General features: G+C 48.6%; 1 protein-coding gene and 2 pseudogenes across 1 annotated transcript; 1 reads left to right on the forward strand and 2 right to left on the reverse strand.

The window, feature by feature from the left end:
• LOC119315681 overlaps positions 1-5,693 on the reverse strand; it is a 45,415-nt pseudogene extending 39,722 nt beyond the window's left edge.
• A 2,143-nt stretch (positions 5,694-7,836) lies between these two features.
• Positions 7,837-9,537, forward strand: LOC119318769 (G-type lectin S-receptor-like serine/threonine-protein kinase LECRK1). The gene has a single exon (XM_037593362.1). The coding sequence runs from the start codon at positions 7,837-7,839 to the stop codon at positions 9,535-9,537; it is 1,701 nt and encodes a 566-aa protein (XP_037449259.1).
• Positions 9,538-13,751: 4,214 nt separating this feature from the next.
• Positions 13,752-15,121, reverse strand: LOC119315245 (annotated as a pseudogene).
• Positions 15,122-26,615: the final 11,494 nt, after the last annotated feature.

The raw sequence follows: 26,615 nt of genomic DNA on the forward strand, positions 1-26,615 counted from the left end.
AGAGGGAGAAAAAAGTTGAATCTCCCTAATAATCTCCTAGTGCACATAGCGATTCTGGCGAGAAAATTAGGCTTTGGATAGTCTATCCGCGTGAAGTTGCAGCCACGGGCTCGAAGTAGGTGCGCTAGGTTAGACCAAGACCAAGTAGACCTAAAACGCCATATACATGTGTTGTCCCAAAATATGGCTGCAAAAAATAATGCGGTAGAAACCAACAAAAAATATTTTACGTAAAAATTTAGGGTGTGTCTAGGGCACATCTAGATGTGCTCTAGTTATTGCACATCTAAGTGAGTGAATCAAGTATAAAGAGGAAAAGAAAAAAAAAATATCCACACGAATCTCAACGCAAGATCAATGACATAGAATTTAGATGTGCAATACTTATGACAAATCTAGATGTGCTTTAGCAAAACTGTATAAATTTACGTTGTAAATGGACAGTTAGGAAAAAATAAAACCTGGCATTGTTCTGCGTGGTTGCGATGGACAGAGCAGCGGACTTTTACGCATCATGCTGTAATTAGGTTGATGTAGGATCGATTGTCTCCTGTATAGCAGCCAGATCGATTGAGCCGGTTTGATCTTCCAGAGGGGTATGCACGAGCAATTGATGAAGAACAGCAAAGATCAAACATTAGATTCCTTCACGTGAACTAGTAAAGTAAAGCAAAGATGCACTATTCAATTATTGAAGACCGTGCTACGCTTTAGACTAATGGTATTAATACACGAGCTCAATTAGCTTTCCTGACGCTTCACGTGGTGGAGGAACTAGCCCACCGGCGGATCGTTGTCTCCAGATATATGTTGATGCAGGGCATCTTCTCGAGCTACATGCTGTAATTCTCACGAGTAGTTCCACCGGTCACCAGCCGAGTTGTTCCACGATCCCTTGGACCAAATCGGCCTGGGAATTGTCTTCGGTTTGCTGCCGCGGCCGTGTACGTCAGCGCTTACAGACAGCTCGGATCGGGGGCCGTTGAAGCGGCAGCCGCCATCCGAGTTCCTTCGAAGCTCGGTCACCAAAAATTCTACAAACAAAACAGAGAAAAGACAAGCGAGTCGACGGCGCTAATTTGCAAAGAACCTAATTCATATGGAACCAATCTAACTAAAAAAATATCACCTGATCGTCCCACCCATCGCGACGATCGCCCAGCAGGATCTCAATGGAAGTATCAATGTCGATTCTATATCTGGCGTATTTCGTAGTAGGGGTTCTAAGCTAGGCGTCTAGGAGCAATGGTAACATGGACACGGGATTTTACCCAGATTCGGGCTCTCTTGATGGAGGTAAAACTCTACGTCCTGCTTTTGATTGTATTCATATGGGGGATAATACATGGTACATACATCTCACGAGATTGTTATAATGAATATGCGATTGTCTATTGATTAGCCTGGCCTCGGTTTATATAAGACACCGGAGACCTAGGGTTTTAGGAGAGTCCTTGTTTTGGGCGCCAAGTTTTGTGGAGTCTTCCTTGTATGTGGCATGGGTTGTCCGAACTGACCCAGTAGTGAACCACCATGGGGGTCCTCGGCCCGATACACCTGTTCGGGAGACGACGTGTTGAGTACCCCGTAGTCCAGGACACCATCAGCGGCGCTGGACGGCTGGCCGGCGGATGGGCAAAGTGGGCGTCGATTTGGTCGGCTAGAACCCTACGAATGATTTGAGGATTTTGTTGGACGGACCCACATGTCAGCTCCGAACCCACGTCCACGCGGTCCCACTTGTAAGATCCGGACCCACAACCACTAACGCCGGCAAACAAAATGGACTAAAATCTGGCCGTTTGGCCTCATCATAGTAGCTGCGCATGGACTAGGGGCAAAACTGAGCACAATTCACATCTGAGGGCAAAACTGAGCACATGGACACCAATGAGGGCAAAAGAATAATTAACCCCATATCAAATTATCAAAGTAGTGAATACAAATCAAACCAACATGGTGAAAGTGACTAGATGAAATTCTCGTGCATCCTAAAGAACGCTTTGCTTATCATAAGAGACCATTTTGGCCTGTCCTTTTCCTCAAAAAGATTTGGCTACCTTGCTACATTTTTTACTACTATTGTTACTTGCTCATTACAAATTATCTTGCTATCAAACTACTCATTACTTATAATTTTAGTGCTTGCAGAAAATACCTTGCTGAAAACCACTTGTCGTTTCTTTCTTCTCCTCGTTGGATTAGACACTGCTACTTATCGAAAGGACTACAATTGACCCCCTATACTTGTGGGTCATCATACACCAGGAGGCGGTTGGCGCCCTCATGACAGAAGGCGAGCAGGCGTACCAGGTTGCGGTGGCTTGTCTGCCCGATGGCACGCAACTCTCTCTGGAACTCCCGCTCGCCGTCCTCCACCAGCTTCTCCAGCCGCTTCACGACGATAGTCTACTCGCCGTTGCGCAACGCGCCTTTGAACACCATTCTAAATGCGCCGCGGCCCACCGGGTCACGGAAGTAGTACGTGGCGCGCTCTAGCTCCTCGTAACTGTATGGCCTCAGGGGCGCTGTCGCCTCCTCGTCCTCCTCCAAGCCTTCGCCGCCGTCGGTGTCTGCGTTCGTGGGTGCCACGTTTCGAAGCATGGCCCTCCGTTTCACGTGGAGCAGCAACCCGGGCGGAATGGAGGCCGACAACGCGATGGATGCCAGGATGCCGATGCAAACCAACACGCTGACGGTCGTGCGCCCGACGGGTTTGCTGGGGTGCCTCTACCGCCTGTCGCCGCTCCCGCGGTCTTGATGAACAACGTGTATCTGCCTGCAGCGCGGCCGTACCACAGAGGGAGCTGGTGCTTGCTGCACATGCCTTTGGCGGCGTCACGCAACACTGCAACACATAAGCAGTCCGCCATGCATGCCGCCATGCATTCTGCCTTGCTTGTGGCATTGCCCACCACCTTGTACGGTATATCCGCCCACTCCATGTTTGGCATCAACTTCACAGAGAAGTCTGCGGCTTCTTGTTGTTGCCCCCATTTACAGTTGCCCGCTGGAATTCATAGTGCAAATCGAACCCTGGCGGACACTGTTGGGGAACGTAGCAGAAATTCAAAATTTTCTACGCATCACCAAGATCAATCTATGGAGTAATCTAGCAACGAGGGGAAGGAGAGTGCTCTACATACCCTTGTAGATCGCTAAGCGGAAGCGTTCAAGTGAACGGGGTTGATGGAGTCGTACTCGTCGTGATCCAAATCACCGATGATCCTAGTGCCGAACGAACGGCACCTCCGTGTTCAACACACGTACAGCCCGGAGACGTCTCCTAGGCCTTGATCCAGCAAGGAGAGAGGGAGAAGTTGAGGAAGACTCCATCCAGCAGCAGCATAACGGCGTGGTGGTGGTGGAGGAGCGTGGTGATCCAGCAGGGTTTCGCCAAGCACCGCAAGAGACGAGGAGGGAGAGGGGTAGGGCTGCGCCAAGAAGGAGATTGAATCGTGTGTGTTAGGCAGCCCAAACCTCAAGTATATATAGAGGAAGGGGAAGGGCTGCGCCCCCACCTAGGGTTCCCTCCCTAAGGGTGGCGGCAGCCCCTAGATCCCATCTAGGGGGCGGCCAAGGGGCAGGGGGAGAGGGAGGCGCACCAGGCATGGGCCCTAAGGCCCATCTGCCCTTAGGGTTGGCCCCCTCCTCCCCTTAGGCGCCTTGGGCCCTTGTGGGGGGCGCACCAGCCCACCTGGGGCTGGTCCCCTCTCACACTTGGCCCATGCAGCCCTCCGAGGCTTGTGGCCCCACTTGGTGGACCCCCGAGACCCTCCCGGTGGTCCCGGTACGTTACCGATAAAACCCGAAACTTTTCCGGTGACCAAAACAGGACTTCCCATATATAAATTTTTACCTCTGGACCATTCCGTAACTCCTTGTGACGTCCGGGATCTCATCCGGGACTCCGAACAACATTCGGTAACCACGTATATCTATTCCCTATAACCCTAGCGTCATCGAACCTTAAGTGTGTAGACCCTACGGGTTCGGGAACCATGCAGACATGACCGAGATAACTCTCCGGTCAATAACCAACAGCGAGATCTGGATACCCATGTTGGCTCCCACATGTTCCACGATGATCTCATCGGATGAACCACGATGTCAAGGACTTAATCAATCCCGTATACAATTCCCTTTGTCTAGCGGTACGATACTTGCCCGAGATTCGATCGTCGGTATCCCGATACCTTGTTCAATCTCGTTACTGGCAAGTATGTTTTACTCGTTCCGTAACACATCATCCCGTGATCAACTTCTTGATCACATTGTGCACATTATGATGATGTCCTACCGAGTGGGCCCAGAGATACCTCTCTGTTTACACGGAGTGACAAATTCCAGTCTCGATTCGCGCCAACCCAACAGACACTTTCGGAGATACCTGTAGTGTACCTTTATAGCCACCCAGTTACGTTGTGACGTTTGGCACACCCAAAGCACTCCTACGGTATCCGGGAGTTGCACAATCTCATGGTCTAAGGAAATGATACTTGACATTAGAAAAGCTTTAGCATACGAACTACATGATCTTTGTGCTAGGCTTAGGATTGGGTCTTGTCCATCACATCATTCTCCTAATGATGTGATCCCGTTATCAATGACATCCAATGTCCATGGTCAGGAAACCGTAACCATCTATTGATCAACGAGATAGTCAACTAGAGGCTTACTAGGGACATGGTGTTGTCTATGTATCCACACATGTATCTAAGTTTCCTATCAATACAATTCTAGCATGGATAATAAACGATTATCATGAACAAGGAAATATAATAATAACCAATTTATTATTGCCTCTAGGGCATATTTCCAACAGGCACAAACAGCTAGGCCGATCCTGGTCGAGGACACAATAGCTGTTGTGCCCGCAAACGCCATGGACATCCCACCGATCGGTCAGAGCGCTCCAAACGACGGTGGTGGTATTGGACGCACTGCCAGAGCCAGACACGAAGGTATGACGGTGCAAACGCAGAACTCCATCAGGATCAAGCGTGAGTCGGTAGTAGGCTTGCTCTCCGGCTTTTAAGGCTCTGGGCTGTGTCATTGCCAGGTTCTTGATAAAGCTGCCATTGTTGTTCACCTGGTAGAGCAGGCCATTGGTATCAAGGCGCAAGAGGAGGGTGAAACCCAGATTGAACGTCCCTGTGTTCCAGTATGACGAGGCTACGTCGTTTGGCATGCCCACCGGTACACGGCCCTGTTGGTGTCGGACACGCTGGAGAAGAGCTGCGCCGCGGGCACGAGCTCCTGCCCGGCGACCAGGGTGTCGTCGGGGACTCGAATGTCTGCCACACCACCGCGCCGTCGGTGACGAACAGCACAAAGTTGCCGTTATCGCGCACGGCGCCCGTCATGGCCAACCTTGACGGCTGCGCGATGGTCCTGTCGTGGTCGCCGGCACCAGTCCAGAGGAGACGGCCGTCGTCGGCGAGCCTTAGCGTGTTGCCCGTTCCCGTGTCGTTGCGGTTCGCTGTCCACGTGATGGTTACGTTGGGCGCGGTGGCGAGCCAGACGCCAACCGCAAGGCCGCCTTCTGTGGCATAGAAGCCGAAGGAGAAGCGGCCTGACGGGGACGCCCAGCTGGCACCTGTGGCGGCCTCCAGGGAGGACCGAGATGTGATGCCCGTTTGCGCGCATGAAAAGTCGAGGGAAACAAGCGGATGTAAATGGTTAGCAGCCATGGGTGGTGAGCTGCTAACAAGGCTCAATCTATACTTGCTTGCTAACTGCGTAGAGTACGATGGTTGCAGTTACTAGTAGCAGTACTAGCTACCAAGTTGCACCCCTCCAAAGGTAAGTACAACATACATTGTTTTCGTGGAGTAAACCCCTTTAGTTTCATATTGCCAAATCAAAGAATCCTCATCTTGGCAAATTCTAGTCAACCTAAGAATGTGAACCAAGTCAAACCACTGGCTCTATTGGAAAAGACGGTGCCTAGGAGACGCTTAGGCATGCCTAGGCGCTAGGCAATGGCCAAACGCCTCGCCTAGGACATAAATGGAGGTCTAGGTAGGGCAAGCAAGGAATTGCCTACCCAAGAAAGAAATTATGCCACATATTGCATTGATATGCCAAACGGGTTATATTTCAATGGCACTAGATGGTAATTAACTTATTTATATGCCCTGAACTAATATCAACACACATATAATAATCACAAATACACTACAATTTAAAACTATATTACCGCCTAGGGCGCTTAGGCACCGCCTAGGCACTAGGAGAAGGCCAACCGCCTCGCTTACGCCTACCGCTTTTTCCAACCTTGACCACTGGGTCATAAGCTCATCAGTAAACGTTCTCCTGAACGAACATTTAAGCTCCTGCCCATCCCACAAATCAGCAATAGTCTTATTTTCTCATTCACTAAGAAATAAAGATCCCAAAATTGTGTAGCCAAGGGAGCATTACCATGCCAAATATAAGACTATTGCTGATTTGTGGGATGGGCAGGAGCTTAAATGTTCGTTCAGGAGAACGTTTACTGATGAGCTTATGACCCAGTGGTTTGACTTGGTTCACATTCTTAGGTTCACTAGAATTTGCCAAGATGAGGATTCTTTAATTTGGCAATATGAAACTAAAGGGGTTTACTCCACGAAAACAATGTATGTTGTAGTTAACTTTCGAGGGGTGCAACCCATTTTCCTGCCAGCAGTCTGGAACATTAAGGTACCACCTAAGATTCAAGGGTTGCTTTGGCTATTTTCTCAAAACAAGATTATGACTTGTGATAATTTGAGAAAAAGAGGACTGCCAGAACCCCTAGAATGTGTGCATTGCACTGAGATAGAAACGGTGTTTCACCTGTTTTTTGAATGTGTAGTGGCTAGATTGATGTGGAAAGAGGTCGAAACTTTGTTTAATTTGTCCATCACTAATTTCAAGTCACCGGCGAGATGGTGGCTGTGCGAGAAAAACACTTGCAGTTAAATGTGATCACATCTACGGTTCCGTGGGGGCGGTGGAATTGTAGAAATGCTATAGTGTTTATAGATGCTCTTTGATTTCTACGAAACAGGTGTTTGGCCTAGTCCTGAGATATCTAAAGGACTGGACAAAATCGTTCAAGGATCTGCGAGGCGGAAGAACGAGGGAAGAAACTAAAAAACCCTTTGGAGCTGGCGGACGCGTAGCACGGGCTATTATCCATAGCCGGCGCCATTATTTTATGCGTCGCGGCCGGCAACGGGCACAGAAGAAGTCCGTAGTATCACTATCCAATCGTCTGCACTCTGCCGGCACGCCTTCTCTGCTAGTTTGATTAATCACCGAGAGCTACGTTCCGTCGTCCGTTTTCTTCCATGGAATGGTCGAAGCTACGAATATTTCGCCCAACAACAAGTCTCGTCTTCCTTGAGAAAACACGATTGACCTGTTGAATGGTTGGTTAGCTAGTACTGCTACTAGTACGTGCAATCATCGTACTCCAGGCACTTAGCGAGCAAGTATAGCTCCATGGCTGCCAACCATTTGCATCTGCTCTTGTGCTTAGCGCTAGCCACGCTTGTTTCCCTTGACTTTTCATGCGCGCAAACGGGCATCACATCTCTGTCCCCCCTCAAGGCCGACGCAGGCGCCGGCTGGTCGTCCCCGTCAGGCCGCTTCTCCTTCGGCTTCTACGCCACAGAAGGCGGCCTCGCTGTTGGCGTCTGGCACGCCACCGCGCCCAACGTAACCATCACGTGGACTGCAAACCGCAACGACACGGCAACGCGCGGCACGCTAAGGCTCGCCGACGACGGCCGTCTCCTCTGGACCGGCGCGGGCGACCACGACAGGACCGTCGCGCAGCCATCAAGGCCGGCCGTGACAGGTGCCATGCGCGATGACGGCAACTTTGTGCTGTTCGGCGCTGATGACACGGTGGTGTGGCAGACGTTTGAGTCCCCGACGGACACCCTGGTCGCCGGGCAGGACCTCATGCCAGCGGCGCAGCTCTTCTCCAGCTTGTCCGACATCAACAAGGCCGCAGGGAAGTACCGGCTCGTCAACCAGCAAGAGGACGACAACCTGGTGTTGTACCCGGTGAGCACACCGAACGACCCAGCCTCGTCGTACTGGAACACGGGGACGTTCGATTTGGGTTTCACCCTCATTTTACGCCTTGATACCAGTGGCCTGCTCTACCTGGTGAACAACGATGGCAGCTTTACCAAGAACCTGACACGGTCTAGGGCCTTAAAAGCGGGAGAGCAAGCCTACTACCGACTCACGCTTGATCCTGATGGAGTTCTGCGTTTGTACCGCCATACCTCCGTGTCTGGCGGTGCGACCAATACCACCACCGTCATATGGAGCGCTCTCACCGATCGATGCGATATACATGGTGTTTGCGGGCACAACAGCTACTGTGTCCTTGACCAGGATCGGCCTAGCTGTTTGTGCCCGCCGGGGTTCGATTTTCTCGACGCGAGCAATGCGGAGCTCGGTTGCACGGTGAACTCCAGCGCCGGCGACTGTAAAGGGGGGCAACAACAAGACGCCGCAGACTTCTTCGTGAAGTCCATGCCGAACATGGAGTGGGCAGACATAACGTACGACGCGGTGAGCAAGGCCACGAGCGCGCCAGAATGTGTGGCGGCATGCATGGCCGACTGCTTGTGCGTCGCAGTGCTGCGGGACACCGACAAAGGCACGTGCAGCAAGCAGCAGCTCCCTCTGCGGTACGGCCGCGCTGGAGACAGATACACGATGTTCGTCAAGACCGCGGGAGCGGTGACAGGCAGCAGCGGCACCCACAACAAACCCGTTGGGCGCACGACCATCATCGTGTTGGTTTGCATCGGCATCCTGGCATGTGTCGCGTTGTCGGCCTTCATTGCGTCCGGGTGGCTGCTCAACGTGAAACGGAGGGCCGTGCTTCGGAACGTGGCACCTGCAAACGCGAGCGCCGACGACGGCGAAGGCTTGGAGGAGGAGGAGGCAGCGCCCCCGAGGTTGTACACTTACCAGGAACTGGAGCATGCCACGTACTGCTTCCGTGACCCGGTGGGCCGCGGCGCGTTCGGCACGGTGTTCAAAGGTGCGTTGCGCAACGGCGAGCAGGCTATCGCCGTGAAGCGGCCGGAGAAGCTCGTGGAGGATGGCGAACAGGAGTTCCAGAGAGAGGTGCGCGCCATCGGGCGGACGAGCCACCGCAACCTGGTCCGCCTCCTCGGCTTCTGCCACGAGGGCGCGCACCGTCTCCTGGTGTACGAGTTCATGAGCAACGGTTCGGTGACCGACCTGCTGTTCAGGGGTGCTGCCTCGACGCCTCCATGGTCCGACCGCCTTGGCATCGTGCTCGACGTGGCCCGGGGCCTGCACTATCTCCATGACGAACTCAGCAGCCGCGTGATCCACTATGACATCAAGCCGCAGAACATCCTCATAGACGCGGCCGGCACGGCCAAGATAGCCGACTTCGGGCTTGCCAAACTGCTCCAACATGACACGCACTTTCACCGGTGTCCGCGGCACGCGTGGGTACCTGGCCCCCGAGTGGTACAGGGGCACGGGCCCTGTCACGGCGAAGATTGACATGTACAGCTATGGCGTGGTGCTGCTGGAGATCGTGACGTGCAGGAGGAACATGGAAATGGAGGAGGCCGGCGAGGAGCAAACCCTGATGGAGCTGGTGTATGAGTGCCTACTGAAGGGTGAGGTGAAGAGGGCCATGAAAAGCGAGGAGGAGGTCGATACGGCGGCCGTGGAGAGGGTGGTGAAGGTTGGGCTCTTGTGCGTGCAAGGAGAACCTCAGTCTAGGCCGTCCATCAAAACCGCCATCTTAATGCTGGAAGGACATCTAGACGTACCATTTCCTTCGCCTCCGGCTTCTTAGCTAGTGATGAACTTTCATATCACCCAGGTCGTTCGGGACATGATGAACTACTCGGCTATCAAATGGAAATGCCGTTAAAATTGGTGGAGTCGAACACATTTGTCATGAATGCAAATGACATGCACATATAAATGATGTTTTTCTAGAACATTTAGATATCTTATTTTCATTTTTCTGGTTAGTATGAATTTGTTATGAAGTTTTCAAAGTAACGATCAAATGGTCAAAGGGCAAAAGTATAAGAGGAGCAAACACACTCGGGCAAAACTGATTTTTTTTAACTAGCAGCAAATCAAATCGATGGGATACAAGTAGGGGCATAAAATTAATTATCCAAGCCATCACCGCCGCCATGGTGCCCCCCGCTTCCTAGTGATGAACTTTCATATCACCCAAGTCGCTCGGAACATCATGAACAACTTGGCTATCAAATGCAGATGCCGTTAAAATTGGTGGAAGGTACAAAATACAAACACAGGGTTACTATTACTTTTGGAAGGAAAAAAAATCTGGAAAAGGATATATTAAACCCTCAAGGAAATAAGAAAATTTGGTTTGCTAAGCATCAAAAAGCATGTAGGAAGGCCGGAAAGCTCCTTCGCGGCCGCGCTGTTGGAACGCTCGATCGAGCATCACGCGTTGGTCGTTGTCCTTCCATGCATTGACCATCCAAAATTCTCTTTCCCCAGGAATTCTAATGGTGGGACCCAACATGTCCCGCCCCCACGACATCCATGCTCGAGATACCACTAACTGCCCACATTGCGGTAGAAAGAGTAGAAGGTGTCTTCTTTCACTCCTAGCCCAGCATCAACCATGGGTTGTGGGTCGACGCCTCCATGGTAGGAGCAGGGCCGGTCCTGAGAATTCAGGGTCCGGGACGAAACTATAACTCGGGGTCCTTACGGTAGACCATAAAAGACTATTAAATAACTATTTTGAATTGTCAGCTAAAGGAAATACAATTTTAGTTTTGTTTTATATAAGTCTCTTCTTCACTAGCTATTTCATTGAGATTATCCCAATTTCTTAGATCATAAGCACCCATAGTAAAACTTGGCACCTCCAAGGACTTGCAGATGATTTAAAAGCCAAAGATAACTCACATTATTATTATCCATGTTGATGTCAACATTGTAATATGCAAAATCCTTGTCATCCAAATCAACATTAGTTTATGGATGTGGCAACTATCAATGAGTCGGCAAACTCAAATATCTTTCGCAAATATTATAACCCCCAATATCATCTTTACATAAATAATGTCTAATGTTGCACCAATGCAGAGGAATTTCGATGAATTTTGATAAATCATCCGGATAAACTCCGATACGGCATACGCTAGCTATACACAGAGATCATAGGCATACCTATCTTCGCTGTAACTGCAATCTCGCCGTCACAGTGCGAGGCCTCTCGGCGAGACGGCATGGCTGCGTGGGAGGCAGCGACATGGCTAACTCCGGCGGTCCGGCCCTCCCCTGACTCGGGGCTCTACAGGAGATGGATATCAGGAAGCGATCTATCATCTCCCTCGATCCACTTGGCGTGGCTGTACGCTACTACAAGTTAGTCCAAAAATCAGACGCACATCTCAAGACAAAACAATTGGATGCACTATTTTCGGCTGGTGGATAAGGGAGGAAATCAGGAGCTTTTTTGGCAACAACTCCTAATTATTCGCATGCAATAACTGACCCATTCATCAATCGTAGCAGCAAACAGATCTCAAATTCAATCGTCACAGGAAGGATATCAGAGGAAAACGATCTACGCTCATTTTTTGCGGACGGGGTATGTAATACTTCATCTGTTTAGCATTTGGGTCAGGGCAATAGGCCCATACAAAAGCACAAAACATACTTGGGGGCCCCTTGGCCGGGCCTGGGTAGGAGGCGCCCATACCTGCATCTCCAGTCGGTCCCGGTGAACCTGTGAAGATACAACCCTGTGACTACCGACGGCTGTCGTTGAGCAAGCTCACATGACGCCATGCCTGTGACCTTCGACATCAATCTGCTTGACAGAATAGCAGCGACCCGACCACCACCATAGAGCACCGCACCCACGGGGAGAGAGACCTCATTGCCCACGGGCACAACACGGACCGAGCACATCATCACTTACCTGGAGCAAGAGCTCTGAACCGCCACAAACCCCAATCTGATCTTCCCAAGTATGAGCCCCATGACGTGGCCATCTCCGCCATGCAAGTAGCCCGTGTTGTCGACATGAACCTAGGAGAAGGGAGGAGCCAGCACGACCCGTGTCCCGCCACGGAACGCCAACCGCCGTCGCCCGAGCTATTGTGACCACATCGCCAACTAGTGCATCCATCGCACGAGATCGAACCGGATCATGGTAGGGCGCATGAGATCCCCGCCATGACCAAGCCCTCTGCTTGACGGATCCGCGCCGAAGGTAGCCAATGGAGGCGCCGAGCGCCTCGTCGCCACCCGACCAAGGGAGGCCAAAGCCTAACCCCCAACGTCAGGTTAGCGTTCGATTCGCATTCACGTTGCCGCCCCTGTGCCTGTCCGACACCGGCGCTACGCCTTTGCCACACACCACGGCCTGAAGGTCGTTCCACACCACCGCCCCGCTGAGCGCCTCGCCATCGCCGCACCCCCGCTGCTCTGCCATGCCTCGCGCTTCCGCCGCTCGCCAGGGGGGGTAGGACGAGCCCCGCCGCCGACCGAGCTTCGCCCGACGCCACCTTTCATCGGCAGCGAGTGTAGAGGAGGTTTGTGGAGGATGCGGGGGTTGGGGCTAGGGTTAGCCTCGACGTCGCTTCCGAGAGCGACACGGGAGAAGCGGTCCCCCTCCCCCTCCCCATTCAAGTACAATCTCATTGGCTTGAATCATCTCTTTTCTTTCTAACCACCTCATTAATTTTTAATAGAGTATGATTAACCCATCTTAAATAAACCTACCCTTTTGTGGAATATGTTTGAAGAGAAGAAATAATCTTATCAGTTAGAGTAATAGATCTATTATTAATAACTTTTGTAAAGATTTTCAAAAAGGTATTAAGAAAGCAATGCAACCTAAATATCTGATTTTTATCACCTCATGTACCCTTAATTAGCAACAAAGTTAACAAACCATAGTTCAACCTAACAAGATCAAGCCTACCATGATATATAGAACTAAAAAAAAAATACAAATCCCCATAAACGAATGGCCAAAACCGCAGATAAAATTCACTAGCAAAACCATCAGGCTAGCAGCCTTGTTATGCTATAATTGAAAAATGGCAGTACTACTTAATTCCAGATGATCATCTAGTTATTGCACATCTAAGTCACTCAATCAAGTATAAGAAGGAAATGAAAAGGAAAAAAGAAAATATACACACGAATCTCCATGTAAGATCAATGACTTAGGACTTAGATATGCAATACTTATGACACATCTAGATGTGCTTTAGCAAAACTGTATCTAATAACTCTCAGGTCCTAAGTAAACATGTACTCCCTTTGTAAACTAATATAAGAGCGTTTAGATCACTATTTTAGTGATCTAAACACTCTTATATTAGTTTACGGAGCGATACATCTTATCCCGCAAAAAAAATGTACATTAGATTCTGCAGGACCAAAAATTTCTTGTAGAAATCGGTAGCAAAAGTAAACATCTCCCTATCCCCTGAAAATAACCGCTTCCTCTTTGAGATTGCACAAAATCATGCTATGAATAGCTAGGATTTTCAAAGATTCAAATAAACCATTTTGTTTTGATAATACAATACTCCTTTTGTTCTTAAATATAAGTCTTTTTTTAGATATTTCAATATAAACTACATACAAAGCAGAATGAGTGAATTACACTCTAAAATATGTCTATATACATTTGTTTGTAGTCCGTATTGAAATCTTTAAAAAGCCTTGTATATTTAGAAACGAAGAGGTAGATAGATAGCTGAAAAGTGAAATATCCAGAATACTATCGGTACCTGCGATGATCGAGTTCCATCAAATTACTATCAGAAAAAACCTTGAGACGGAGAGCTTTTAATTAGCTGCTAGTACAATGACGCCATGCTGGAGTGGTAGCCGAAGACCACGAAGTCGTCGTGCTTCTCCTTCCCGACCAGCTCCGCCACCGTGGTCGTGGCGTCGGTACGCATGTCGTACCGCAACACCTCGCGACGCCACACATTCTCGTTGTCAACTCCGCCACCCACTCGGCGGCGCTGCGTGAACCCGATCCGCACCGCCAGGCCCAAGACCTCCTCCGCGCCGACGTCCACTCCCGCCGGCACCACCGACCACAGGAAGCGCGACGCGGGGGGCGCCATGCCAGGGATATCGTCCCAGCTCCTCCGGTGCACCATCTCCCACCGCGCCGGCGACGACGCATTGCCCGAGGCCGAGGGTGACGATGACAGCGCCCACACGGCCAGCAGGGCGGGGCTCGCCGACACCATCCCGATCCGCCCGTGCCACGCCACCAGCTCTCTGCTGCCCTCCATGAACCCTCCTCCGTCGACCAGGGAGGACGGCCTCTTCCTCCCGTGCGGCGGCGGCGGTAGCAGCTTTCCCGCCGCGTCAGCGCCGTAGTTGTACCAGAGCACGTCGCCCCGGCCGCAAAGCCAGTACGAGAGCCCGCCGAGGTGTAAAGCCTTGGGCTGCACACCGCCGTACGGCGGCATCAGCACGGTCGCCCACGACGCGCGCCACCCGCGCGAGAGCGACGAGAAGAGAAGATCCAGAACCTCCGCAGCTCCATGTTTGCCCGGGCGGGGACGACGAGGTGGTAGCTTTCCTTGTGCGCCGTCGCCGGGTCGTACGCGAGGCATGCCCTGAAGGCGCCCTCGCCGGAGTAGGGGACGGTGCGGAACGCGCGCGTCGCTGGGTTGACGACCCAGAAGGTGCTGCCGGTGGTGACCAGAAGAAGGCCGCTCGTGGTAGAGCAGAGCCGGAGGTGCTGCCGGTGCGCGCCGACGATGGGCAAGAAGGACAGGCCGGCGTCCGGCGGGGCGACGGCGGCGGCCGCGGCCCCGGGGGTGAGGACCTCGAGCCGGCCCTGGTGGAAGCGGGCGAGGACGCCGGAGGCCGGAGAGGGGCACTGCGCCTGCACGCGGGCGAAGACGGGGTCGTGGAGGATGAGGCGGCGCCACGCCTTGCAGACGGGGGCGAAGCGGAGGAGCAGCCGGAAGGGGAGGCGGGCGAGGATGCTGTAGTGGATCAGGTCGTCCGGCAGCTGCGCTGGCGGCGGCGTGATCTGCCGGTCCGGAGAATCCAGCCGCCGCCGTACTGATCTGTCGACATCGGTCTGCATCGAGGTTCCACTCCCAGCCCTATCTTTTCTGTTTGCGGCGGCTTTGTGAGCTTGCGTTGCTGTCAGTCTTGGGACAATTTTGATCTTTATGTTATCATGCCTTTGTTAGGCAAGAATGCGGATATATATAAGATAGTTTGTATCCTTGCTTATAACTCGGAAAACATTATTAACAAAATTCTCCTTTGCTAGACTTGCAACTGATATATGTAGTTCGCTGTCAAATCAATAGTGTAGCATATTTCAATTTTTTGGGTGATTGTTGTAGGAAGCAAAATTCTCCTTTGGTGGAGTTGCAACTTATATAGTGATAGAGGCGAGGGTCCCGATCTTTCGATGAGATGATAACTATCGATTTGGTGGAGACGACTTTGGCGATCCGACTATAAACGTGCACGACGTTGCGCCTTAGCAATCTCTAAACCAATCTCCTGAGGTTACTGACGATGCCGGAAGCACGGTCAGCCTGACCACGAGGGTCTATTCATGCAGGCAATCGAAGAACAAGCAACAATATGATAAAGCAATCTGAATATTGCGAATATAGATGAAGTATTGATAAAGGTGGGGATCCGAAAACGGTCTTGGTCTGGTCGTTGGACACAAACAAAGTACACGAAGTTGCAATGGCTAACTTTTAACTAAACAAATCCCCAGGAAAAAGCTACTTATATAGGAGCAAGGGATGGCGGCCAAGGAGGTGGGAGGACGTCCCAAGGCAGCCTAAAACTAACCCTACGTCGTACAAGGCTCATGGGCCCAAGTGGAGGTGATGCAACATCTTTGGACTTGTTGTTTGACTCGGATTCTACTGCAGCGTCAGATTGTTTCGTCGATATCTCAATGCTCAGGACGAATTTGAAGGTGATTCCAATTGGGTTGGAACGAGCACGAAATCTACTTTCCAATAAAAAAGAATCACCCAATTCGGAGTCCGTATGAAAAAGTTGTTGACGTTTTGAGTCAGGTATGTCTGTACAGTCCGAATCTGAATTCAGAACGTGAGAGACTTGGACTCTATCTTCTCTTGGCCCAAAAGTGACGTGAGAGGACTTTTTGAACAGAACATAAACTTCTCATTTTCCCTTATCTTCATATGTGGATTGTACAAATGTCTCATACACCTGCAATTAGACAAAACATAAAAGTGTGTGAAGTATTTTTTGTTCTGGATGACATAATTAATTATTGCATAGTTTGCATTAGAAATCACGTCACAAATATACATGTATGCAATATTTTTGGTCATATCCAAGGTAGTCATGTCCTCATTATCCTCCCCTTCTTGAAAACAAAGCCGTCATCGGCGTTGCTTAATCTGAAATGTGGCTAACAAAAAAGACAAGGCGTACATGTTGTACATGTATATGTCATCCATTTTTACTTCCCTTGGTTTTTGCACAAATGACACATGTATACATGAGTAATTTTCATAGTTTGTAAAATCTGAAGCCGTATTATCACAAGAAGTAGAAGGCACGAAAATATTGCAACTCAGTTTGCACATATAAGTGAAGCTCTTATTCATATCAAAGGATTAACAATGTTCATCATTAAACCATCCCAACGTTGGTGAATAAACCTTACTTGCATCAAATTTACATGCTACAACATGCTTCAATAAGCAAACACGCAATAATTCATTGGATATAGAATCATCACCAAGATTAGAGGTCATATCAAAATGATTAAACATTGGTTCTTTTGCATTAACAGTTAATTCAATAGGTGCACTCAAAATTGTTGGTATTTCAGTTATTTGATCACATGACGCATTCATGACAGTAATAAGATTCTCTAAAATAGGTGGTGTGCTCAAATCAACAGGTAACTCAACACATGATGCATTCAAGTTAACTAGGCATGCATCATTCTCATGTGAAGTTATATCATCAATACATTTATTGTTACCTTGTCGCAAAGACGTAACTGATGTAGGTACGGACGTTGACAATGTACCATACTCTTGAGATGATGTCACGCTCACAATCCAAGGTGGGGCTGCTCTAGTAGGTGCAACGATGAAGGAACCAACCGGCGGTGGTGAGCATGAACTGGAATAGTAGTTGTTGTTGTCACCCAATGCATCCTCCTGTATCTGTCTCTCAAAGATACAAGCACGAACATACATACCAGTAATGCAACGAGGAATATACTGAAATCTTGCACGGATATCATGGTTCAAACCACCAAAAAATTTATTCATTGTATCATCCTCAGATTCTTCCATGTCGCAATGATGCATATAAGATTTGAACTCTTGGTAGTAAGCATGAACAGTCTTACTGCCTTGTTTTAATTGCTCCAATTTGCGAAGCAATTCACGATGGTAGTAAGGAGAAAAAAATTATTGTCTCATTACAGCTTTCAAAACTTTCCAAGTTGTGGGTTGGTTATCAATTTTTTTCTTACAATGTACAGTCCACCAAGCAGAAGCAAAACCAGTAAATGCTCTAGTGGTAACTCGTACTCTCTCAAGTTCAGAAAAATCATGGTGAGTAAAAACTTGTTCTACTTCAAGCTCCCAAGCTAGATAAATAGCAGGATTAAATCTACCCTCAAATGATGGTAAAGACATAACCTGACCATGTGCATTTGTGTGTTGTCCCAACTCTCGTGATGGTGAAGATGTGTCCGTCGTCCAAGAACTTCTATCTCCGAAACCTGACATGATTAGTAGAAATAAGAAAGAGAATTCGAGAATAATGTTCCTATGAACTACTAGGATGTGGTTGTAAAGTGCTCACAGTAAAGCAAATATCAATATCTTACAAGTTCTTACCATGCGGCAGGTGGTGACAGGCAACCAGCGGTGTCAAATAACTCCGAAGATTGTGTAAAGCGATTGCCAGGGGAACGTACGTATACACGGTGTAGAAATATTTGGAGCTGGGTTGGCTATATATGGTAGCAAAAGATTAGCAATAATCAATTGAGAGATGCAATGTTGAATAAACGCTCAACGACGGCACTGTGCTGGTCCTAGGCTAGACCGGACTAGAGACGCGAGCCTAGAACACTAATGAGGTCACGCCGTAGCACAACTAGCATCAATAAAGGATATGAATTAGCTCTGGACAGCAAAATATAAGTGAAGATCACAATAGCCGTAAAGATAATGATGTGAAACAACAGCCAAGCAGCATATATTAACAACTTTCTCTCCAACTTTCCTATAGAAAAATTTGTGCCAAATTTTGATATTTTTTTCAAGAATGGTATTGACTCAAGCTTTCAAACGCAAAAGGAATCACTCAATTCCGAGTTGATATGAGGAGTCAAAAAATTCTAAAACTGGATTGAAAAACTGGAATAAGCTGTGTTTGTGAACTTCGGAGGGAAAAATGACCTATTTAGAAGCCGATTTTGAGGTGCCAAATATTGAACTAGCTTCTGCAACTATTAGATGTGGCTCGTCTCTAACTTTCATTTGAATATTCACGGAGCCAAAACGGGCTTCATATGAGGAAGTTATGCTTGTTTTATTGAACAGTGCACACAACAGATTCCAATCCGAATTCAACTACGAGATTGCGTCTAGATAGATCCGAATTTTGTTTTTTTCTTCTCTTTTTGTTTCTCCTCACACTTTTTTTCTTTCTCTTTTTTCTCTAACTTTTTTTTCTCTCGTTTTTTTATCTTTTTTTCTCTCTCCCCCTCTTTCCAAAACAAACTAGATAAGCTGCAGATTGGATCTAGCGAAGATGTGAATGACCTCAACTATGATTGTGATGTTGGGGAATGTAATAGAATTTTAAAATTTTCTACGCATCACCAAGATCAATCTATGGAGTCATCTAGCAACGAGGGAGAGAGGAGTGCATCTACATACCCTTGTAGATCACGAGCGGAAGCGTTCAAGAGAACGGGGTTGATGGAGTCGTACTCGACGTGATCCAAATCACCGAAGATCCTAGTGCCGAACGGACGGCACCTTCGCGTTCAACACACGTACGGAGCAAGGACATCTCCCGCACCTTGATCCAGCAAGGAAGAGGGAGAGGTTGAGGAAGAGGGCTCCAACAGCAGCACGACGGCATGGTGGTGATGAAGCTGCAGTACTTCGGCAGGGCTTCGCTAAGCTCTTATGGAGGAGGAGAGGTGTTGGGGAGGGGAGGGGCTGGGCCTTGGATGTTCTCTGCAGCCCTCCCCTCACCCCTCTATTTATAGGGGAAAGGGGAAGGGGGCCGGCCCCCTCTAGATGAGATCTAGAGGGGGGGCGGCGGCCAAGGGGAGGGGGGCTTGCCCCCCAAGCAAGGGGGCGCCCTCCCTTAGGGTTTCCCCCAACCCTAGGCGCATGGGCCCTAGGGGGGTGTGGCGCCCCAGCCCACTTGGGATGGTTCCCTTATCCATACAGCCCATAAGGCCCTCCGGAAGAAGTGGACCCTCCCGGTGGACCCCCGGAACCCCTCCGGTGGCCCCGGTACAATACCGATATGCCCCCGAAACTTTCCGGCGACCATATGACAACTTCCCATATATAAATCTTTACCTCCGGACCATTTCGGAACTCCTCGTGACGTCCGGGATCTCATTCGGGACTCTGAACAACATTCGGTAATCACATACAAGTCTTCCTAACAACCCTAGCGTCACCGAACCTTAAGTGTGTAGACCCTACGGGTTCGGGAGACATGCAGACATGACTGAGACGACTCTCCGGTCAATAACCAACAGCGGGATCTGGATACCCATGTTGGATCCCACATGCTCCACGATGATCTCATCGGATGAACCACGATGTCGAGGATTCAATCAATCCGCATACAATTCCCTTTATCAATCGGTACATTACTTGTCCGAGACTCGATCGTCGGTATCCCAATACCTTGTTCAGTCTCGTTACCGACAAATAACTTTACTCGTACCATAATGCATGATCCCGTGATCAACCACTTGATCACATTGAGCTCATTATGATGATGCATTACCGAGTGGGCCCAGAGATACCTCTCCGTCATACGGAGTGACAAATCCCAGTCTCGATTCGTGCCAACCCAACAGACATTTTCGGAGATATACCTGTAGTGTACCTTTATAGTCACCCAGTTACGTTGTGACGTTTGGCACACCCAAGGCACTCCTACGGTATCCGAGAGTTGCACAATCTCATGGTCTAAGGAAATGATACTTGACATTCAGAAAAGCTACAGCAAACGAACTACACGATCTTTGAGCTAAGCTTAGGATTGGGTCTTGTCCATCACATCATTCTCCTAATGATGTGATCCCGTTATCAATGACATCTAATGTCCATAGTCAGGAAACCATGTCTATCCTTTGATCAACGAGCTAGTCAACTAGAGGCTCACTAGGGACGTGTTGTGGTCTATGTATTCACACATGTATTATGATTTCCGGATAACACAATTATAGCATGAACAATAGACAATTATCATGAACAAAGAAATATAATAATAACCATTTTATTATTGCCTCTAGGGCATATTTCCAACAGTCTCCCACTTGCACTAGAGTCAATATTCTAGTTACATTGTGATGAATCGAACACCCATGCAGTTCTGGTGTTGATCATGTTTTGCTCTAGGGAGAGGTTTAGTCAATGGATCTGCTACATTCAGGTCCGTATGTACTTTACAAATCTCTATGTCTCCATTTTGAACACTTTCATGAATGGAGTTGAAGCGACGCTTGATATGCCTAGTCTTCCTGTGAAACCTGGGCTCCTTGGCAAGGGCAATAGCTCCAGTGTTGTCACAGAAGAGAGTCATGGGGCCCGGCGCATTGGGTATGACTCCTAGGTCGGTAATGAACTCCTTCACCCAGACTGCTTCTTGTGCTGCCTCCGAGGCTGCCATGTACTCCGCTTCACATGTAGATCCCGCCGCAACGCTTTGCTTGCAACTGCACCAGCTTACTGCCCCACCATTCAAAATATACACGTATCCGGTTTGTGACTTAGAGTCATCCAGATCTGTGTCGAAGCTAGCATCGACGTAACCCTTTACGACGAGCTCTTCGTCACCTCCACAAACGAGAAACATTTCCTTAGTCCTTTTCAGGTACTTCAGGATATTCTTGACCGTTGTCCAGTGTTCCATGCCGGGATTACTTTGGTACTTTCCTACCAAACTCACGGCAAGGTTTACATCAGGTCTGGTACACAGCATAGCATACCTGATAGACCCTATGGCCGAGGCATAGGGGACGACACTCATCTTTTCTCTATCTTCTGCCGTGGTCGGGGCATTGAGCCGTGCTCAATCTCGTACCTTGCAATACAGGCAAGAATCCCTTCTTTGACTGATCCATTTTGAACTTCTTCAATATCTTGTCAAGGTACGTACTCTGTGAAAGACCAATGAGGCGTCTCGATCTATCTCTATAGATCTTGATGCCTAATATATAAGCAGCTTCTCCAAGGTCCTTCACTGAAAAACACTTGTTCAAGTAGGCCTTTATGCTTTCCAAGAATTCTATATCATTTCCCATCAACAGTATGTCATCCACATACAATATGAGAAATGCTACAGAGCTCCCACTCACTTTCTTGTAAATGCAGGCTTCTCCATAAGTCTGCATAAACCCAAACGCTTTGATCATCTCATCAAAACGAATGTTCCAACTCCGAGATGCTTGCACCAGCCCATAAATGGATCGCTGGAGCTTGCATACCTTGTTAGCATTCTTAGGGTCGACAAAACCTTCCGGCTGCATCATATACAATTCTTCCTTAAGATAGCCGTTGAGGAATGCCGTTTTGACGTCCATTTGCCATATCTCATAATCATAGTATGCGGCAATTGCTAACATGATTCGGACGGACTTCAGCTTCGCTACGGGTGAGAAAGTCTCATCATAGTCAACCCCTTGAACTTGTCGATAACCCTTAGCGACAAGCCGAGCTTTATAGATGGTCACATTACCATCCGCGTCTGTCTTCTTCTTAAAGATCCATTTATTTTCTATGGCTCGCCGATCAACGGGCAAGTCAGTCAAAGTCCATACTTCGTTTTCATACATGGATCCTATCTCGGATTTCATGGCTTCCAGCCATTTGTCGGAATCCGGGCCCGCTATCGCTTCTTCATAGTTCGAAGGTTCACCGTTGTCTAACAACATGATTTCCAAGACAAGTTTGCCGTACCACTCTGGTGCGGAACGTGTCCTTGTGGACCTATGAAGTTTAGTAGCAACTTGATCTGAAGTTTCATGATCATCAACTTCCTCTCTAGTCGGTGCAGGCACCTCAAGAACATTTTCTTGAGCTGCGCCACTTACCGGTTCAAGAGGTAATACTTCATCAAGTTCTACCTTCCTGCCACTTATTTCTTTCGAGAGAAACTCTTTCTCTAGAAAGGACCCATTCTTGGCAACAAAGATCTTGCCTTCGGATCTGAGGTAGAAGGTATACCCAACAGTTTCTTTAGGGTATCCTATGAAGACACATTTTTCCGATTTGGGTTCGAGCTTTTCAGGTTGAAGTTTCTTGACATAAGCATCGCATCCCCAAACTTTTAGAAACGACAGCTTAGGTTTCTTCCCAAACCATAATTCATACGGTGTCGTCTCAACGGATTTCGACGGAGCCCTATTTAAAGTGAATGCGGCAGTCTCTAAAGCATAGCCCCAAAATGATAGCGGTAAATCGGTAAGAGACATCATAGATCGCACCATATCTAATAGAGTGCGATTATGACGTTCGGACACACCATTACGCTGAGGTGTTCCAGGCGGCGTTAGTTGTGAAACTATTCCACATTTTCTTAAGTGTGTGCCAAATTCGTGACTCAAGTATTCTCCCCCACGATCTGGTCGCAAGAACTTGATTTTTCTGTCACGTTGATTCTCAACCTCACTTTGAAATTCCTTGAACTTTTCAAAGGTCTCAGACTTGTGTTTCATTAAGTAGACATACCCATATCTACTCAAGTCATGAGTGAGGGTGAGAACATAACGATAGCCACCGCGAGCCTCAACACTCATTGGACCGCACACATCAGTATGTATGATTTCCAATAAGTTGGTTGCTCGCTCCATTGTTCCTGAGAACGGAGTCTTGGTCATTTTACCCATGAGGCATGGTTCGCACGTGTCAAATGATTCATAATCAAGAGACTCTAAAAGTCCATCTGCATGGAGCTTCTTCATGCGTTTGACACCTATCTGACCAAGGCGGCAGTGCCACAAGTATGTGGGACTATCATTATCAACCTTACATCTTTTGGTATTCACACTATGAATATGTGTAGCATTACGCTCGAGATTCATTAAGAATAAACCATTCACCATCGGAGCATGACCATAAAACATATCTCTCATATAAATAGAACAACCATTATTCTCGGATTTAAATGAGTAGCCATCTCATATTAAACGAGATCCTGATACAATGTTCATGCTCAAAGCTGGCACTAAATAACAATTATTGAGGTTTAAAACTAATCCCGTAGGTAAATGTAGAGGTAGCGTGCCGACGGCGATCACATCGACCTTGGAACCATTCCCGACGCGCATCGTCACCTCGTCTTTCGCCAGTCTCCGTTTATTCCGCAGCTCCTGCTTTGAGTTACAAATGTGAGCAACCGCACCGGTATCAAATACCCAGGAGCTACTACGAGTACTGGTAAGGTACACATCAATTACATGTATATCACATATACCTTTCGTGATGCCGGCCTTCTTGTTCGCTAAGTATTTGGGGCAGTTCCACTTCCAGTGACCACTTCCCTTGCAATAAAAACACTCAGTCTCGGGCTTGGGTCCATTCTTTGGCTTCTTCCCAGCAGCTTGCTTGCCGGGCGCGGCAACTCCCTTGCCGTCCTTCTTGAAGTTCTTCTTAACCTTGCCTTTCTTGAACTTAGTGGTTTTATTCACCATCAATACTTGATGTTCCTTTTTGACTTCTACCTCTGCTGATTTCAGCATTGAATATACCTCAGGAATGGTCTTTTCCATCCCCTGCATATTGAAGTTCATCACAAAGCTCTTGTAGCTCGGTGGAAGCGACTGAAGGATTCTGTCAATGACCGCGTCATCCGGGAGATTAACTCCCAGCTGAGTCAAGCGGTTATGCAACCCAGACATTTTGAGTATGTGCTCACTGACAGAACTATTTTCCTCCATCTTACAGCTGAAGAACTTGTTGGAGACTTCATATCTCTCGACCCGGGCATGAGCTTGAAAAACCATTTTCAGCTCTTCGAACATCTCATATGCTCCGTGTCTCTCAAAACGCTTTTGGAGCCCCGGTTCTAAGTTGTAAAGCATGCCGCACTGAACGAGGGAGTAATCATCAGCATGTGTCTGCCAAGCGTTCATAACGTCTTGGTTCTGTGGGACGGGTGCGTCACGTAGCGGTGCTTCTAGGACACAATCTTTCTTGGCAGCTATGAGGATGATCCTCAGGTTCCGGACCCAGTCCGTATAGTTGCTGCCATCGTCTTTCAGCTTGGTTTTCTCTAGGAACGCGTTGAAGTTGAGGACAACGTTGGCCATTTGATCTACAAGACATATTGTAAAGATTTTAGACTAAGTTCATGATAATTAAGTCCATATAATCAAATTATTCAATGAACTCCCACTCAGATAGACATCCCTCCAGTCATCTAAGTATAACATGATCCGAGTTGACTAGGCCGTGTCCGATCATCACGTGAGACGGACTAGTCAACATCGGTGAACATCTTCATGTTGATCGTATCTTCTATACGACTCATGCTCGACCTTTCGGTCTTCTTGTTCCGAGGCCATGTCTGTACATGCTAGGCTCGTCAAGTCAACCTAAGTGTATTGCGTGTGTAAATCTGGCTTACACCCGTTGTATTCGAACGTTAGAATCTATCACACCCGATCATCACGTGGTGCTTCGAAACAACGAACCTTCGCAATGGTGCACAGTTAGGGGGGACACTTTCTTGAAATTATTACGAGGGATCATCTTATTTAAGCTACCGTCATTCTAAGCAAATAAGATGTAAAACATGATAAACATCACATGCAATCAAATAGTGACATGATATGGCCAATATAATTTGCTCCTTTGATCTCCATCTTCGGGGCTCCATGATCATCGTTGTCACCGGCATGACACCATGATCTCCATCATCATGATCTCCATTATCGTGTCTTCTTGAAGTTGTCACGTCAACTATTACTTCTACTACTATGGCTAACGGTTTAGCAATAAAGTAAAGTAACTACATGACGTTTATGTTGACACGCAGGTCATAAATAAATTAAGACAACTCCTATGGCTCCTGCCGGTTGTCATACTCATCGACATGCAAGTCGTGATTATTATTACAAGAACATGATCAATCTCATACATCACATATATCATTCATCATTCATCACAACCTTTGGCCATATCACATCACAAAACACTTGCTGCAAAAACAAGTTAGACGTCCTCTAATTGTTGTTGCAAGTTTTTACGTGGCTGCTATAGGTTTCTAGCAAGAACGTTTCTTACCTACGCCAAAACTACAACGTGAATTGCCAATTTCTATTTACCCTTCATAAGGACCCTGTTCATCGAATCCGATCCGACTAAAGTGGGAGAGACAGACACCCGACAGCCACCTTATGCAACTAGTGCATGTCAGTCGGTGGAACCGGTCTCACGTAAGCGTACGTGTAAGGTTGGTCCGGGCCACTTCATCCCACGATGCCGCCGAATCAAGATAAGACTAGTAACGACAAGCAAATTGACAATATCGACGCCCACAACTACTTTGTGTTCTACTCGTGCATAGTAACTACGCATAGACCTAGCTCATGATGCCACTGTTGGGGAACGTAGCAGAATTTTAAAATTTTCTACGCATCACCAAGATCAATCTATGGAGTCATCTAGCAACGAGGGAGAGAGGAGTGCATCTACATACCCTTGTAGATCACGAGCGGAAGCGTTCAAGAGAACGGGGTTGATGGAGTCGTACTCGACGTGATCCAAATCACCGAAGATCCTAGTGCCAAACGGACCGCACCTCCGTGTTCAACACACGTACGGAGCGAGGACGTCTCCCGCGCCTTGATCCAGCAAGGAGGAGGGAGAGGTTAAGGAAGAGGGCTCCAACAGCAGCACGACGACGTGGTGGTGATGAAGCTGCAGTACTCCGGCAGGGCTTCGCCAAGCTCTTATGGAGGAGGAGAGGTGTTGTGGAGGGGAGGGGCTGCGCCTTGGATGTTCTCTGCAGCCCTCCCCTCACCCCTCTATTTATAGGGGAAAGGGGAAGGGGGCCGGCCCCCTCTAGATGAGATCTAGAGGGGAGGGGGGGGGCAGCGGCCAAGGGGAGGGGGGCTTGCCCCCCAAGCAAGGGGGCGCCCCCCTTAGGGTTTCCCCCAACCCTAGGCGCATGGGCCCTAGGGGGGTGTGGCGCCCCAGCCCACTTGGTCTGGTTCCAGTGGCGGAGCTACAGCAAGGCCGAGTGGGCCATGGCCCGCCCAGTCCATGAGTTTTTTCTATTGTATACCTACTGTTGGGCCATGCAAAATAAGCCCAGCTACGTATTTCCTTCAGCGGGCCCGC

This window comes from Triticum dicoccoides, chromosome 6A, assembly GCF_002162155.2.
Source record: "Triticum dicoccoides isolate Atlit2015 ecotype Zavitan chromosome 6A, WEW_v2.0, whole genome shotgun sequence".
In the NCBI taxonomy this organism is placed as follows: Eukaryota; Viridiplantae; Streptophyta; class Magnoliopsida; order Poales; family Poaceae; genus Triticum; species Triticum dicoccoides.

Excerpts from the sequence above, each read along its gene's own strand:
- LOC119318769 (XM_037593362.1), top strand. The coding sequence starts at position 7,837 with ATGCGCGATGACGGCAACTTTGTGCTGTTCGGCGCTGATGACACGGTG.